The 17440-nt window shown below is 39.6% G+C and overlaps 1 protein-coding gene across 5 annotated transcripts in view; it reads right to left on the bottom strand.

The window, feature by feature from the left end:
• The window catches only part of LOC134348399 (double-stranded RNA-specific editase 1-like), a 336189-nt gene that overhangs the window by 9592 nt on the left and 309157 nt on the right, over positions 1-17440 (bottom strand). For all 5 annotated transcript variants that reach the window (XM_063051701.1, XM_063051702.1, XM_063051703.1 and 2 more), the window contains 2 exons: positions 13350-13531; positions 1075-1253 (listed from right to left, as the gene is read on the bottom strand). In XM_063051701.1, coding sequence (XP_062907771.1) covers positions 1075-1253; positions 13350-13531 — 361 coding nt within the window. The remainder of the gene's footprint in view (positions 1-1074; positions 1254-13349; positions 13532-17440) is intronic.

Below are 17440 nucleotides of genomic sequence, written 5' to 3'. Positions count from 1 at the left end.
CGAACATGTCCTTACCTTAGAATTTACCTAGGCTTACCCATAGCCCTCTATTTTTCTAAGCTCCATATACCTATCCAGGAGTCTCTTAAAAGACCCTATCGTTTCTGCCTCCACCACTGCCGCCGGCAGCCCATTCCACGCACTCACCACTCTCTGCATAAAAAACTTAACTCTGACATCTCCTCTGTACCTACTTCCAAGCACCTTAAAACTATGCCCTCTCATGCTAGCCATTTCAGCCCTGGGAAAAAGCCTCTGACTATCCACATGATCAATGCCTCTCATCATCTTATACACCCCTATCAGGTCACCTCTCATCCTCCGTCACTCCAAGGAGAAAAGGCCGAGTTCACTCAACCTGTTCTCATAAGGCATGCTCTCTAATCCAGGCAACATCCTTGTATATCTCCTCTGCACCCTTTCTATGGTACGAAACTCTGTGTTTCATATTTATTGATTCTTCCCATTCCACACGATTTTTGAGTGCAAAATTTTAGCTTGTGAGTCATTTGTTATGCGTTATTATGTACTGTAGTTCAAAGGCAAACACACTTGTGTAAACCACTGAATGGATGACACTAACAGCTAATGGACACATAACTGCTGTTTTGAGCATTTTTTTCCAAAAGGAACCAACAGCTTCACAGGAAATATATATAGAAAGTACTAACAATCTAGAAGTAGTAAGAATGGGCAATCAAGCAGCTTAGGCTCCAGCTGCTCTTATACACAATTTACAGAATATATACAACTGATGCATCAATCTCCATGTACTGACTAGAAGGTTTTGAAGTAAAATCAGTTTGGCTAGGCTTGGGACTATTCACGTGAGTAAGAATCAAGGACAGAAATGTCTAGCAGAACAGGCTTAAGGTGGCTGTGTAGGAAACTGAGTTTTAATATGCAGCTGACCAGGAAGTATTTAACAGAACATAAAAGAAGTTTACTATATCAGACTCTTAGAAGATGCGGTTTTGAATGCTTTAGAGAAATTTAAAATGGTAAATCAGCTGGAATGAAAAACTATTCAAAAATTTTAAGTTGTTTGAGAGACAAATTCCTGCTTGATCTTACCTTGGCATGCAAGCGCAACCAGCGACTGTACAGAGCATGTTTACACAGCCGAGAAGGTCGCCCCATGTCATCTTTTCCTGTCATGGCATTAATGATTTCCAAGGCAGAATCCTCTACAGCCCAATTGACGCTGAAATTTGGTGCTTTGCCTGGCTGACGTGATTCAGTGTTACTTATACCTGAAAACAAACAAGTTCAGTGAAGGTTTATGGTCAGATGTTGAAACAGTGAAATGAAATGGAGTGCAGCAGTCACAAATTGTATTGAAGGAAATAAAATAGAATTTTTATATTTTCGTGTATATAGTTCAGCTTACAGCCTGGTAGGATCTGTGGAATGACTGGAAGTTAGGAGAAAAATGACATCATTACTACAATGAGTTTTAAGGTCCGCTAAATTTATTTCTACTTGGTGTGGATCCAAGGGCAACATTGTAGTTATGCAATTTGATTGGAACCAGTTTTTGACACTTCATATCAGAGCCTGGATATTGAACAGATTGGCCTCACTGGTTAGGAAACATCGGCTCAATTGAAAATCTTTAGCATTGTGCATGTGCATCACTTTTAATATTCTTCCAAAGGTAAAATTTAACCTTCATAAGCTCTAATTCTGCGTGAATGAAATGTATAATCTTCTTAGGCTGAGTGAACACGGTTAGGATTTGTTCACTTCCGGTTCTCTCCGCTCCCCACTTCCATCAAGCAGAAAATACAAAAGCTTGAAAACATGTACCAGGCTCAATGATAGCTTGCACCCTAATTTTAAGCGTCTTGAATGAACTACTTGTATGATAAGATACACTCTTGATCTGTTTACCTCATCATAGCTCTTACACCAAAATAAGGTCTTCTTATACTTTCTCTGCAACTGTAATGCTTTATATTCTACATTCTGTTTCTTTTCCCTTTGCAGCTCAAGATCCACTTACTGTATGCTTGGAGTAACATGTCTGAATGGTATACCAAACGGAGTTTATCACTATCTCAGACCATGTGACAATAATAAACCAATTACCAATTAATTGCACCTATGAAATAATTCAATAACACACTTGGTGTAATTCAAATTAATTTCAAGACTTTTAGTTATTATGACCTGGGCCCTTTACAACTTTCAGGTATGTAGTATCAATAACCATGTGAAATATTAATCATTCTTGCCTCCAAGTCAGAAGGCTGTGGGATTCAAGTACCATTCCACTAATGTGCACAATAATCAGACTGGTGCTTCAATGCAGCACAGAGGAACTCCTGCAGAGGTACTATGTTTGTAAAGAGTCAATCAATTGAACTGCATTTTCTCTTAAGTGGATGGAAAAGATCCTATGACAAATTTAAAGGAGGAGGAGTCTTATCCAGTGTCAAGGCCAGTGCCTTTCTCCCTATCCAATGTCAACCAAAACAAATCTGCATCAGACCAACAATTTGCATTTATACAGCTTTTTGTAATTCAATGAAACGCCAAGATACTTGGCAGCAGTACTATCATACAAAACTTCACAGTAAGTGTTTGATCAAGGTGTGAGGATTTAAGAAGTTTTAGAGGAGGAAGAAGGGACAGACATCTGTTCCAGGAAAGCAAAGAAATTAGGACATGGACATTGAAAGTACCTTTGGTGCACTGATCAAAATCATAGGTGTGCAAGAGCTTGGAAAAAGCTGCATTGATTGAGTGAAGGAGAGAGTGATGGAGTGCACAGAGATAATTGAAAACAAGGGTGAAGACTTCAAAACTGACTAATTCTTAGGATGAGGGACAATTCAGGTCTATTAGCACAGTGCAGCATAATGAGTAAATGACATGTTCTCTTACTCAATCCCTCCCGCCTGTATCTTTTAACTCAGACACATAAGACCATAGACAGTGGAGCAGAATTAGGCCAATTAGTCCATCAAAACTGCTCCGCCATTCCATCTTGGCTGGTTTATTATCTCTTTCAACTCCATTCTCCTGCTTTCTCTCAGTAAACTTTGATATCCTTATTAATCAAGAGCCTATCAACCTCCACTTTAAATATACCCAATGATTTGGCTTCCACAACCATCTATAGCAATGAATTCCACAGATTCACTACTATCAGGCTAAATAAATTTCTCCTCATCTCTGTTCTAAAAGGATATCTTTCTATTCTGAAGCTGTGCCCTCTGGTCCTAGTCACCTCAACTATAGGAAGTATCCTCTCCATGTGTACTCTATCTAAGCCTTTCAATATTTGATAGGTTTCAATGAGATTCCCCTCCCCACCCATTTTTCTAAACAACAGCAAACAAAGGCCCACAGCCATCAAACGCTCCTCATATATTAACCCTTTTGGAATATCCCAGGATCATTCTTATGATCATCCCCCTGACAATCTCCAATGCCAGCACATTCTTTCTTATAGAAGGGGCCCAAAACTACTCACAATACTCCAAGTGCAATCGGAACAATGTCTTATATTGCCTCAGCATTACATCCTTGCTCTTATATTCTACTCTCGAAATGAATGTTAACATTGTACTTGCCTTCCTCCAACTCAACCTGCAAATTAATCTTCAGGAAATCCTGCACAAAGACCTCCTTCTGCACCTGATTTCAGAATTTTCTCCCTTATTTAGAAAATAGTTTATGCCTTTATTCCTTCTACCAAAGTGCATGACCGTACACTTCCGTAAACCATATTCCATCTGCCACTTCTTTGTCTATTCTCCTAATCTGTCTAAGTCCTCTGCAGACTCGTTGGGTTCCTCAACACTACTTGCTCCTCCAGCTATCTTTGCATCTTCTGCAAATTTGGCTACAAAACCATCAATTTTGCCAACCAAATAACTGACTTATAATACAGGTGGGAGGAATTGGATAACCTTGAAGGCCAACTCGGAAGGATTAGAATTGTCAAATTCACAGGTAACAGACAAGGGAAAAAGTTTAAGTAACACATTAGCTGAGCCAAAGGGCGGGGGGGGGGTAGAACAGAGGGGCAGTTTTAATAGTATTAAAAATATGTAGACAAAAAACCAGCAATGTCAAATAAAAAAGCAAGAATGCATTATGTTATTTCTGTATGTCTGTTTGAGGAAGATTACTTTGCACAATTTTCCCATTGCTTTTCTAAATTACCATGTTGCCTACATCCATTTCAAAGCTACCTTAGAGGCTGTAAAGCATGCTGGAATGACCAGAAGGTGAGAAACACAAATGTTCTTATTTTCTAACTTATCTTATCGAAGGTCCAAGGCCATTATTGCAACAAATATCAGTTCTAGGTTGTCGAGGATTTCAAAAGACTGGTTAGAAGGGCACAATAGTGGCAGATGGAACTCAGTCCAGAGAAGTATAGTACTTGAGGAGGTCAAACAGCTTAGTGGTACAGAAAGATCTTGTAGTGCATGTGCACTAAGCCTGAGGTTCTTAATACAAGTAGATGCGTTCAGAGGAATTCAGGATATTTTCTTTTGTCAAATGAAGCACTTAAAATATTTAAAAGGTCATGCTAAACTGTAAAGAAGGTTACCAGACTATGCAAGGCTGTTACAGTATTAAAAAAACATCTGAAGATGCTGCCAGGGTCAACACGTAGATACTCCTAAATTTCTGATGCTGTTGATTTCTAAGGGATAGAAGTCAAATGCTGAGTTACTGCATTAAAGAGGTTAAACACTGCAGTAATGGTGTTTACCTCCTGGATGACAGCACTGGCACTGCATTTATCCCAGCAAGTAAGCAATGCAGAAGCAAAGTAACCTGTCACAATATCCAGTGAAAAGTGTTTACCTTCATTTCCAATTACCCCAAATGTTACTGACCATAATTGACTAAATATAATAAATCACAGAGTGTGTGTCTGATTCCTGAAGAATATTACCAAGGCAGCTCTCTCTCCTGTTCTCCTGCATGACTATCTCTGGAACTTTAAGTCCAGCTAGCTGAATACAAGGTACATAGCTGTAAGGCTGTGGATTTGTCACCGTCAAAATACCCGAGTTCCTTATCCAATTACCACAGGCTTTGAGAACTTCTTCAATCTATTCCATTAAAATAGCAGTTCCCTATGGGATGCTCCCATCCAGTGGAATACTCTGAGCACATATGATCTGCGTACTTCGGATTTCTCTCCCAAGGTTATAATTTTAAAAGTCTGGGCAAAATGTTTGTAACCTTTTAACATCTGAATGAACAATGAGCAAGTTCAATAAATGTTTGACATTCCTGAAGATATAGCAAGTAAAAGTTAAACCAATTAGTACAGAAGTTATGAAATGAAAATAAATCTCCTCTTCCTAACTTTTACCTTATCCTATTTGAGACTCAAATTGAGCCCCAATTAGATTGTTGTCAACTTTTATAGATTATATGTAGTAGCAATCATTTCAAAGCTAACATGTTAGTTTATACACAGTTGAAAATAAAAGATTTGAGTTGCAAAACTGTACACATATGAAAAAAACACAAAAACAGCAAAACGTGAAAAAACTTATTCAGGAAAGTGCCCCACAGAAATTTGATACTGTACATTTTCCACAAAATATGGGCAGACCTCTTCCCTATGCAGATATTTAGTGAATTGTTTACATTATGTTACACTGCTTCCAACCCCAATAAAAAGAGTGGAAATAAAAAAGAAATATGGGTGTGGGAAATCTAAAACAAGAAAAGCTGGAAACTTCAAAATACCTTTGAAAAAATATATGGCTTCTTTTTCATCTTTTGACAACAACTGTCAAATAAAATTATTGTTTAATTTCTGAGAAACTTCCACACATCACATTCTACTTCTAAGAAGAAACATTAACAACAGTAAGAGAAATATAACCAATTTCTGAAATGGCTCCTGGCTGTATCAACACGAGTTCATATCTGAACATATATAATTTAATTCAACGCCTTCAAACTCCACATTTTTGTCCAATGTAGCAAGTTTCTTTTCAAATTGTCAATCTTCTTGTTTGGTATTCCTGCCACACTTTGTGAGCTGACAAATCAGACTATTTTCAGACATGATGTTTGACCTATCTGCAAAGCCTAGCTTTTATATTCTGAGAAAGATGGAAATCTTTTCCAATCTCGCATCATCTAACCATACAGATTAAATTAATCTTATTTCTGACCACAGAAAGGTTCAAGGGTCATTACTTCACAAGTATTATACTCCAAATGGAATAGAGTAAAAATACTAGGCTTTAGATAAAAGTTCAGAACAAAGAATGGCTTAAATAGGACAAGGCAAATCAATTTATTGCCTCAATATCAGAATCCTTGTTCAGTCCAAGTATGGTAACAGTTTCCAAAGAATACACTCCACTTGCAACACAAATTGACGCATTTTCGACAGAGTTACGTCATATCATCTATTGCTCCATTCACCGCACTGCTTGTGAAGTAAAATAAAAATTATAAATATGCAAGGTCAGAAAGGTTTATTATATTCATTCTTCCTAGTCTTTGAATTAGTGTTTAAAAGTGAATGATTAGTCAAGACGAGTAGAGGTGACTGGAGGTTGAAATGGTGGCATTTCAATGGACAAGGCATGCAATTTAACCAGCTAATTTGTTCCCGGTTACAACTAATTAACGCAGTCAGAATTAAAAAGGTTTAAACTAGTTTTATTCATCAGCAAAGAGTGGTTAAGAAACAGGATCACCCTCATGGGACTGTTCGTTTCTTGTCAACTATTAAAAGTTGCTTCTTATCTCAATGCTTCATTCCTTTGATAAATAAGGTTTGGTTGGAATTATGGGTGCATTGAATAGCAAGTTTTCAGATAACACAAAAATTAGAGTTGTAGATACAGAGGAAGGTTGTTGAAGTACTCAGCAGACTAAAGGCCAGTTGGAAACATGAGCAAGGATATGGCGGATGGAGTTTAATATGAATAATTTTGAAGTGGTGCACTTTGATATGTCAAATGTAAGAGGAAAGCATGTAGTAAATGGCAGAATTTTCAGGGGCATTGATATACAGAAGGATATAAGTCTTTAGGTTTCTGAAAGTGGCAACACCAGTAGATAGGGTGGTAAAGATGGTGTACAGCATGCCTGCCTGCATCACTCAGTATCAAGTATGTGGACAGGCCGACTAGGGGGAATGCCATACTAGATCTAGTACTAGGTAATGAACTGGGTCAGGTCACAGATCTCTCAGATCTGGGGGACAGTGACCACCACTCCCTGGCCTTTAGCATTACCATCGAAAAGGATAGAATCAGAGAGGACAAATTGGGAAAAGGGCAAGTTATGAGGCTATAAGGCTAGAACTTGCGGGTGTGGATTGGGATAATGTTTTTGCAGGGAAATGTACTACGGACATGTGGTCAATGTTTAGAGATCTCTTTCAGGATGTTAGGGATAAATTTGTCCCGGTGAGGAAGATAATGAATGGTAGGGTGAAGGAACCATAGGTGACAAGCGAGGTGGAAAATCTAGTCAGGTGGAAGAAGGCAGCATACATGAGGTTTAGGAAGCAAGGATCAGATGGGTCTATTGAGGAATATAGGGAAGCAAGAAAGGGGCTAAGAAGAGCAAGAAGGGGGCATGAGAAGGCCTTGGTGAGTAGGGTAAAGGGAAACCCCAAGGCATTCTTCAATTATGTGAAGAAAAATAGGATGACAGGAGTGAAGGTAGGACCGATTAGAGATGAAGGTGGGAAGATGTGCCTGAAGGCTGTGTAAGTGAGCGAGGTCCTCAATGAATACTTCTCTTCAGCATTCACCAATGAGAGGGAACTTGATGATGGTGAGGACAATATGAGTGAGGTTGATGTTCTGAAGCATGTTGATATTAAGGGAGAGGAGGTGTTGGAGTTGTTAAAATACATTAGGATGGATAAGTCCCCGGGGCCTGACAGAATATTACCCAGGCTGCTCCACAAGGCGAAGGAAAAGATTGCTGAGCCTCTGGCTAGGATCTTTATGTCCTCGTTGTCCATGGGAATGGTACCGGAGGATTGGAGGGAGATGAATGTTGTCCCCTTGTTCAAAAAAGGTAGTAGGGATAGTCTGGGTAATTATAGACCAGTGAGCCTTACGTCAGTGGTGGGAAAGCTGTTGGAAAAGATAGGATCTATGGGCATTTAGAGAATCATGGTCTGATCAGGGACAGTCAGCATGGCTTTGTGAAGGGAAGATCATGTCTAACAAGCCTGATAGAGTTCTTTGAGGAGGTGACCAGGCATATAGATGAGGGTAGTGCAGTGGATGTGATCTATATGGATTTTAGTAAGGCATTTGACAAGGTTCCACACGGCAGGCTTATTCAGAAAGTCAGAAGGCATGGGATCCAAGTAAGTTTGGCCAGGTGCATTCAGAATTGACTTGCCTGCAGAAGGCAGAGGGTCATGGTGGAGGGAGTACATTCAGATTGGAGGATTGTGACTAGTGGTGTCCCATGTGCACCATGTGCTGTCCGTAGTTAGTGACGGGCCTTCGTCACAGTGGGACAATGCCCTTCAACGGAAAACCCTACAAAGAGTAGAAGATAAAGCCCAGTCCATAACGGATAAAGCCCTCTCTACCATTGAGCTTATCTGCAAGGAGTGCTGTCACAGGAAAGCAGCATCCACCAAAAGGGACCTCACCATCTAGGACACGCTTTCTTCTTGCTGTTGCCATAAGGAAGTAGGTATAGGAGCCTCAGGACCCACACCATGAAGTTCAGGAACAGTTATTACCCCTCAACCATTAGGTTCTTGAATCTGAGGGGATAACTTCACTCAGCCCAACACTGAACTGTTCCCACTACCTATGGACTAATTTTCAAGGACTCTTCATTTCATGTTTGATATATATCGCTTATTTGTTTATTATTATTATTTTGGTTTTTTTTGTATTTGCACAGTTTTTTTGCACATTGGTCGCTTATCCATCTTATTTGCGGTTTTTCATTGATTCCATTGCATTTCTTTGTATTTACTGTGAATGCCCACAAGAAAATGAATGTCAGGGTAGTACTGTATAGAGTGACATACATGTATTTTGATAATAACTTTGAACAAACTTAGATTGTTTTCTCTGGAGCTTCAGGAAAAAAAAGATCATGTAATTCAAAATAAAAATTCTCAGATAAACTGATCAAAATACCTGGTAAATACATAAATACTCATTTATGTGAACAAAAGAGACAGGGAGCTGAATACTTTTACAAGGCACTGTAGGATGATCATGAAATAAAACACTGATATCTCTGAGGGTTGTAGGGGCAGAGTACATTGAAAAGATAAGGAGGAATGGTACTTTGGAGCATTTGAAAACTAGGATAAGAATGCTTAAACTGAAATATTGCTTCAACAGGAGCCAATATGTCAGTGAGCATCAGTGTGAAGGGTAATAGGTTCTAAACAGCAGAGGAATACCTCATGCCATTCAAGGGTAAAATGTGGCACTTGGACCATGTTGTCTGGGATCAATCATCTAAAGGTAACAATGCCATAGATGACAGTTTTAGGGAGAGATTCACTTCCAGATGAGCTCAATGCCTTCTAAGCTCATTTCAACCACCAAAACATAGAGGAACCATCACAAATTCCCACAGCTACCAATAATTCTGTGATTTCAGTCTCTGAGGCTGACATGCAAACCGCCTTCAGGAGGGTGAACCTATGAAAAGCATCCGGCCCAGGCTATGCTGATTAATTAGCTGGAGTGTTCACTGAGATCTTTAACCTCTTGCTTCAGCAGTCGGAGGACAAAAATCTTAACATTTATACAAATGTCCACTTTCTTCTTCCATTCAAGTCATGTAACAGTGATCTAGGCCAGAGGTTACCAGCAATTAGTCCAGTACACAGTGATCTTTACCACCGCTCTTTGTTAAGAAGTCAAGTCAGTCATGAAGCTTCTGGAGCTGAAACTCCTCAAACCTTTGCTTCCTGCAGAAGAAGTATCTTGGTCATGGACTTGTCCAGACAGCTGGTTGAGGTCTCGAAGTATACCAACTGCACAAATCCTCCTCTGTCTGGAAAGACTTGGATGACTCTTCCCACAATCCATGAGTTTCAAGGCACTATGTCGTCAATGTCTCCTAGGAAACTGCATTTTATACCTAACCATTTGCGACATTCCTGCAACTGTGGTAAATACTCCTTGACCCACCACCTCCAAAACAAATTTGATATGTATAGGACCTGCTTCCAACTATGACGAGCATAAATGTCTCCTTTTAGAACTCTCCTGGTGGTAAGGATACTGAGGTCTTCAGAAACAACAGATGGTTTGGATGTTAGTACTTCCAAATCATTAGGATTGGAGAATGCTTAAGTAATTGGACGACCATAGCCTCTACTTCACAAAAGACTGTGTGGAAATCCTCGTCGTCAATATTCTGTACTTTCATGGTGGAACTGATGAACTTTCGTATAGGCCTGATCAATCTCTCCCATGTTCCACCATTTAAAAATCCACTTAATTCGCTTTTGAAGAAACACATTACTGATCTGTGAATGATTCCATTTCTCAATGGCTTCTTGCAACTCACACTCAGCTCCAACAAAGTTTTTCATATTATCAGAGAACAGTTCACAAACCTGTCCTTGTCTTGCTATAAAGCGTCAAAGCCCATTAACAAAGTAATCTGTCTAAAGAAGATGACATTTCAATGTGAACTACTTGTATAGCTAGACAGGAACATATGACCCCATACCTCATTGTATTCCTTCTGCTCTTCACCTTAGAAGGTCCAAAGTAGTCCACACCTACAGGTGTAAACAGGGGTTCATCTGGAAAGACCCTGTCCAGAGATAGATCTGCCATGCACTGGCATTCTGGAGCTGGTTGCAACCGTTAACAAACAACACACTTAGACAGGATTCTTCTTAAAACTGCTAGCACTCTTTTGGCACTACCTGGATAAAGTGTGGTTACAGCCACCATGTCCCTCTTTGATATACATGCCTCAGAATGATGTCTGAGATATGAAGATCCTTTGCTAGTATAACAGAATGTTTAAACTCTTTGGGCATGGCTGCCCAACAAAGACGTCCACCACATACTGAACTGAGCTTGAAAATATGGCAGTGGTGCGGACAGCCCAGCACATCTGTAGATGTGAACTTCCCACTATTCAGGACATTTACAAAGGTGTGTAAAAAGGGCCCGAAGGATCATTTGAGACCCGAGTCACCCAAACCACAAACTGTTCCAGCTGCTGTCATCCGGGAACTAGTACCACAGCATAAGAGCCAGGACTAACAGGCTCCAGGACAGCTTCTTCCACCAGGCCATCAGACTGCTTAATTTATGCTGATGCAACTCTATTTCTATGTTATATTGACTATTGTGTTGTACATAATATTTATTATAAATTACTATAATTACACATTGCACGTTTAGACGGAGACATAACATAAAGATTTTTACTCCTCATGTATACGAAGGACGTAAGTAATAAAGTCAATTCAATTGTGTCTGTAAAGTGGTGTAACTGTGCAGAAGTAACTTCTCTAAAATTCAGGGGTTTCAAACATCTAACAACCTTGAAGTCTTCCAACTGGCAGAGTTTTCCAGCCAGCTTGTCCACTCATGAGCAAGGATGTTGGTATAAAGTCATCCCAGCCAAGCCCTTTCTTACATAGATCTTGTAGGATTTTCTTAATCTATAGCACCTCTGAGCTGAAGATCCCTGAAGGATCATAAATGGAACTAACTGTGGAGAAGGTCCCCCTTCTGCTGAGTGGTCTATCTTGGATCGTGATCTTAAGCTTGAAAGCATTAGACTGAATGTACCATTGCACACCCAGTACTCTGTCCACTGAAGGTGTATCTTGATTCAAATCCAAATCTTTCATGCCTTTTGCTCTTTGCCCTTCTGGTATTACAGCTAACACACCATGTCTGTTGCTTATCCTCTTTGTGAATCATAAGCTGCTTCTAGCAAAAGTGGATACAAGGTCATGAGAGAAAGAGACACAACTTCTTCCTCAAGACACTGACACAAGGCAATCATCAACATTAGAAGCAATGCAGAAGCTTAATCACTGTCTTAGAGCTGAACTGTTCTTCAATGTTTTCTGCGCATTTCTTGCCCCAACTCACCCTCCCTCAAATAGACTAATTAACTAAATGTGAATACATAACTGTACTCATTTGTTTCTACCATGTCCCAATTCACAAGACATATTACCATAATAAACATGCCACAAAATACAATACAGACAGAAAATAAATAGATTTTCAATAGCTCCAATAGAAAATAAGATACATGGCTCCTACCTCATCATCCCCTCAAAACTAATCAATAAGCTTCAAAACTTTGGTCTCAATACCTTCTTGTGCAATTGGATCCTCGATGTCCTTACTTGCAGATTCCAGTTAGTTTGGATTGGCAATATACCTTCCACAATTTCCATGAGGACAGGTGCACAAGGCTGTGTGCTTAGTCCCCTGCTCTATTCGCTTTACACTATGACTGTGTAGCTAAGCACAACTCCAATGCCTTATTCAAGTTTGCCGACGACACCACCGTTGTAGGGTGAATCAAAGGTGGTGACAAATCAGCACGCAGCAGGTCAACTGAAAATTTGGCTGAGCGGGCCAGAACAACAATGCCTACTCAAGACAATGCTTACAATGTCCACAAGAACTGTAAATGTTTTAGGTTGAAACTCTGAATCACATAGATGCTGTTTGACCCACTGAATTCCTCCAGAAGTTTGTTTGTTACTCCTTATTCAGTCACCTGCGATCTCTTGATTCTCTCAAATATCTATTAGCCTTGTTTAAATGCGAGTACAACTAAAATATTAGCTTCTGTATTCTTCAGTCATTGGAAGTTCCTAATTGCTTCCGGATGAACAAATGCATTCACCTACTCTTCATCTTGCAATTGGAAATACAGTACTAACTTTCAAAAGTTTATTTAGGCTAAAATGCTGTTTCATCTTGTTCTAGGCAGGACATAAAACATTTGTAAATTTGACCATGACCAATATTTTCTCACAAGAGACAAATCATTCAGCAGACCTATTGGGCTAGCAATTGTAGCACTCAAGCAGAAATTCCTCTGTTTTATAACTGTTGCTACAATCTGTGAAGGGAAAATTGGCCACTTTATTTTAAACATTATTTTATCACCTCATCTACTCTTAATCCTGTGACAGATTCACAAAAATTGCTTATAGGAAGATTACATAAACTGTAATATATTTTTTGAAGGGGAACTAGACAGTGAAACAAACTTGATGCTCGCAACATGCCACACAAATTTTCCATAAATATGAATTAGGTACTCAAAGGTCAGCCTTAATCCCATAAGAATGATTAGATCAGCCCTGTCAATACCATGAAAAAAAAGAATGAACTTACCACTAAGCAGAGGCCTGTTAAGAGTATAAATGCTTGGGAGGTTTTCAATATCAGTAAGTCGCTGGTAGACTGCACGAGATAAGTGATCAGCATGGTATAAACTACCCAGGATAATGCTGGCAAAATAGATAGGCTCCATAAAATGGCTCAGCAGAGCTCCTTGCACTCCAAGCACATTCCATCTGAAATTAGAGAACATTATTCTGTCATGAAATAAGCAGGAATCTGTCATCAAGCTACATCAGCACAAATACTGAAAACCTATTCTCCATGAGTAATACATTTTACACTGCTGTTCTAAACTACAAGTTCCTGGATAATTTGATATGACCACAGACAGCTTAAATAAAGACACTAAGCAATAGATTTAAATTTTCATGGCCAATATGAATGGCACATTTCATGTATTTTTCTTTCACTCTTATAGCACAATATTAGTTTCGGTACAGTTGCAAAATGTGCATACTGGGTCTGCACAGCTCTGCTTATGATTGCAGATGGTACATCAAATTAGGCAAGTATAACAAATTGGAATCATTGTTAAATCTTGAGCAGTAAAAAAAATGGCCAAGCAATTTAAAGAACCTTGACATATTAAATTATACCTTTAACTGCAAAAGCAGCTTGTGTCCATAATTGTAACCACACCACGACCCACCTCAGAAAGAAATCCACAGTGGCATCTACTATTAAATCATGAATATTAAAACTAAACTGGAAATGTGAAAATTAAAATAATTTTATACAAATTAAGTTTAAAAAATAAATACAATGTCAGATGTGGATTAATTCACAAGATGTAGTAAAACAATGGTAGAATTTGGTTCCCATTATCATCTAGTCAGAGATGAATTTGTTAAGCACCTTATCTTTTAATTTTAGCTTATAATTTCTGTATTCACATCCACTTTACTCATATTGCATATATCATTTGTTCACCTAAGCAACATATGATCACTTAGTTGACCTAAAAGGATCGAATTAGGTTTACTATCTCTGACATATGTTGTGAAATATGTTGTTCTGCAGCAGCAATACAGTACAAGATATAAAGCTACAAAAAAAAGACTGCAAAGATGAATATAAAGGTAGTATTCATGGACCATCTAGAAATCTGTTGGCAGCAGGGAAGAAGCTGTTCTTAAAACATTGAGTGCCCATCTTTAGACTCCTGTATCTCCTCCCCAATAACAGTAACATGAAGAGGGTATGTCCCAGCTGGTGACGTAATTTTATGATGGATGTTGCCTTCTCGATGGCCAGGAGGGTAGGGCCCAGGATGGAAATAGGTAGTCTACAAACCTCTGCAACCTCTTGTGATCCTGTGCATTGGAGGCTTTGTACCAGGCTGTGATACACACACTCAAAATGCTCACCACTATACATGTTTGAAATTTGCTAGAGTTTTTGATGGCATATAAATCTCCTTAGTAGAGCCACTGGTGTGCCTTCTTCATGATTGATATCCTGAGAAATCCTGCTGACTCCATAAACAGAAAGGAAGGCAAAAGCACTATGTGTTTGGACATTCTTCCAATCATGGTGACAGTAAATTGACCCAATGCAGCATTCAGGTCAGCAGCTATCTGTACTAGTTTTTCTAAACCATGAGCAAAGTCCGTACACCTTGACACAACCAGTATAGGCTAGCCTGACAATGAGTGAACCATATTGACCAGTCAAAAACTCTAATTGATCAGCTGGCTATGAACCTGTCAAAATGCAGCAAACAACTTTGATAGATGGCTGTAATTTGATCACAATAGGTAAATAACAAGACTGAACACTTGGTCTCATTAAAGTTTGTTTCATCAAGAAGGTTAATCTTGAGGAAACACATTAAAGAGGACTACCCATCTGAACAATCAGCTCTAACAGTGCTAATTGAAGCAGGAAGACATGAGATAACATCTTCAGTTCAGCATCAACAAATTCAGTAACTATTATGTGTGAACACAGGACTGGAGTCTCATCTGTTTTTTGGATTAAACTGCAGAATATGGCAATGTCTCCTCATCTTTTTCACCTGGCAAGCAATTTCAGGCATGCCATATTTGGAAACAAGTTCAGCTTCAAGTACATAGCCAAGACTCTGAGACTAGATGGAATGCAGAATCAGGGTTATAATGAGATCAGTAATAATCTTATTAAATGGAGGAGCTAGCTTGAGGGGTCAAGTGGTCTACTCTTGCATTTCATCATTAACGAGTCCCCGGAGAGATCTAAACTGAAGGATTTCTACAAGAATTAATGCTACCTCTCTCTAAGGGTGATCCTGGGGATATTTCTACAACTGCATTATTATATGCTGGGATGGGGGCAGGGGTGAGCAAGGGGAGAGAGAGTTGAAGTTTGCGGGACCTACAGTATATGCCTCTCTCCTATCTTCCTTAATGTGGCTCACCCAGTTGACACATACAGTCCACATAATCTTTGTCTCAAGGACTTGCATTCTCCACCATGCAAAAGTTGATTGTTACTTCTCTGTCATACTTGACCAGCAATTTCAACAGGTGGGAATCCAGCCTGTTTATCTGGGAACACACACAAAATACTGGAGGAACTCAGCAGGCCAGGCAGCATCTATGGAAAAGAGTACAGTCTGCGTTGTGGGCTGAGACCCTTCAGCAGAACTGGAGAAAAAAAAGATGACCAGTAAAGATAAAAGGTGGGGGCAGGGAGGGAGAAACACAAGATATTAGGTGAAACCAGGAGGGGGTGTGGTGAAGTATAGTGCTGAGAAGTTGATTGGTGAAAGAGATACAGGGCTGGAGAAGGGAGAATCTAATAGGACAGGACAGACGGCCATGGAAGAAAGGAAAAGAGGGGAGGAGCACCAGAGGGAGGTGACGGGCAGACAAGGAGATAAGGTGAGAGAGGGAAAATGGAAAGGAGAATGATGAAGTGGGGGGAGGGGCCATTACCAAAAATTCGAGAATTCGATGTTCATACCATCAGGTAGGAGACTACACAGACGGAATACAAGGTGCTGTTCCCTTTTACCTTTTCCCTCTCACACTTTATCTCCTTGCCTACCCATTGCTTCCCTCTGGTGCTTTTCCCCCCCATTTTTCTTTCTTCCATGGCCTTTAGTCCTCTCCTATTAGATTCTCCCTTCTCCAGCCCTGTATCTCTTTCACCAATCAACTTCCCAGTTCTTTACTTCATTCCCCCTCCCAATTTCACCTATCACCTTGTGTTTCTCCCTCCCTACCACCTTTTGACTCTACTCCTGATCTTTTTCTCCAGTCCTGCTGAAGGGTCTCAGCCCAAAACGTCGACTGTACTCTTTTCCATAGACGCTGCCTAGTCTGCTGAGTTCCTCCAGCATTTTGTGTGTGTTGCTTGGATTTCCAGCATCTGCAGATTTTCTCTTGTTTCTGTTTATCTGGGAGTTTATTTTTGAGCAGTCTTTCAATGAAAAATAACTCAACAGGAACTCTGGCTTGCTAACCTGAGCATCAGATGCCTTCCTGTCAACATCCCTGTTCAAACTAGGTTATGTTGATTGCAGACGATGTCTACCTTCCTTCTAATTCATTACTCATTTACAGAAATCTGGCCCCTGCATGTTTCTAGACTAAACTATAGGCATAAAACTACACACTGGCAACCTGTGCTAAGTTACACGTATATTGAATATAGTTTGGTGATTGAACATAAACAGGTGACAACTAAAGTCAAAGTAATCATAAAAACTTCAGTGACAGCAGGACTATTGTTCTTCATCAAAAGTGATTACTTACACTTTTTCAAGGGGGTGAAACAGCAAATGTCCTTAAAATTCAATAACAAATAGCTTTGGCTCTAGCTAGAAATGGCAACATCATGGTTTGAGTGGCAATAGTCTGGGATGGCAGTCTTAGCAGTACATGCAAGGGTACTGTCAGAGGGCCAGTGGTTGATGGGCAGCTGCTGACAACCTGAGAGAGGGCAGAACATACAGCTACATACATCCATTTGCACTCTCCCAGGATTGGGTATCTAACAAGTTGCAAACTGCCATTAAATTATATTACATCACTGTGATTAACACACATTAAAAATGCCCCAGCTTCAATTTTCTGCCTATTCCCTATAAATATTAACTA

This window comes from Mobula hypostoma, chromosome 6 (genome assembly GCF_963921235.1).
Source record: "Mobula hypostoma chromosome 6, sMobHyp1.1, whole genome shotgun sequence".
Taxonomy (NCBI): domain Eukaryota; kingdom Metazoa; phylum Chordata; class Chondrichthyes; order Myliobatiformes; family Myliobatidae; genus Mobula; species Mobula hypostoma.
Note: the sequence above shows the minus strand (reverse complement) of the source record. Positions and strands in the feature narration are given on the sequence as shown.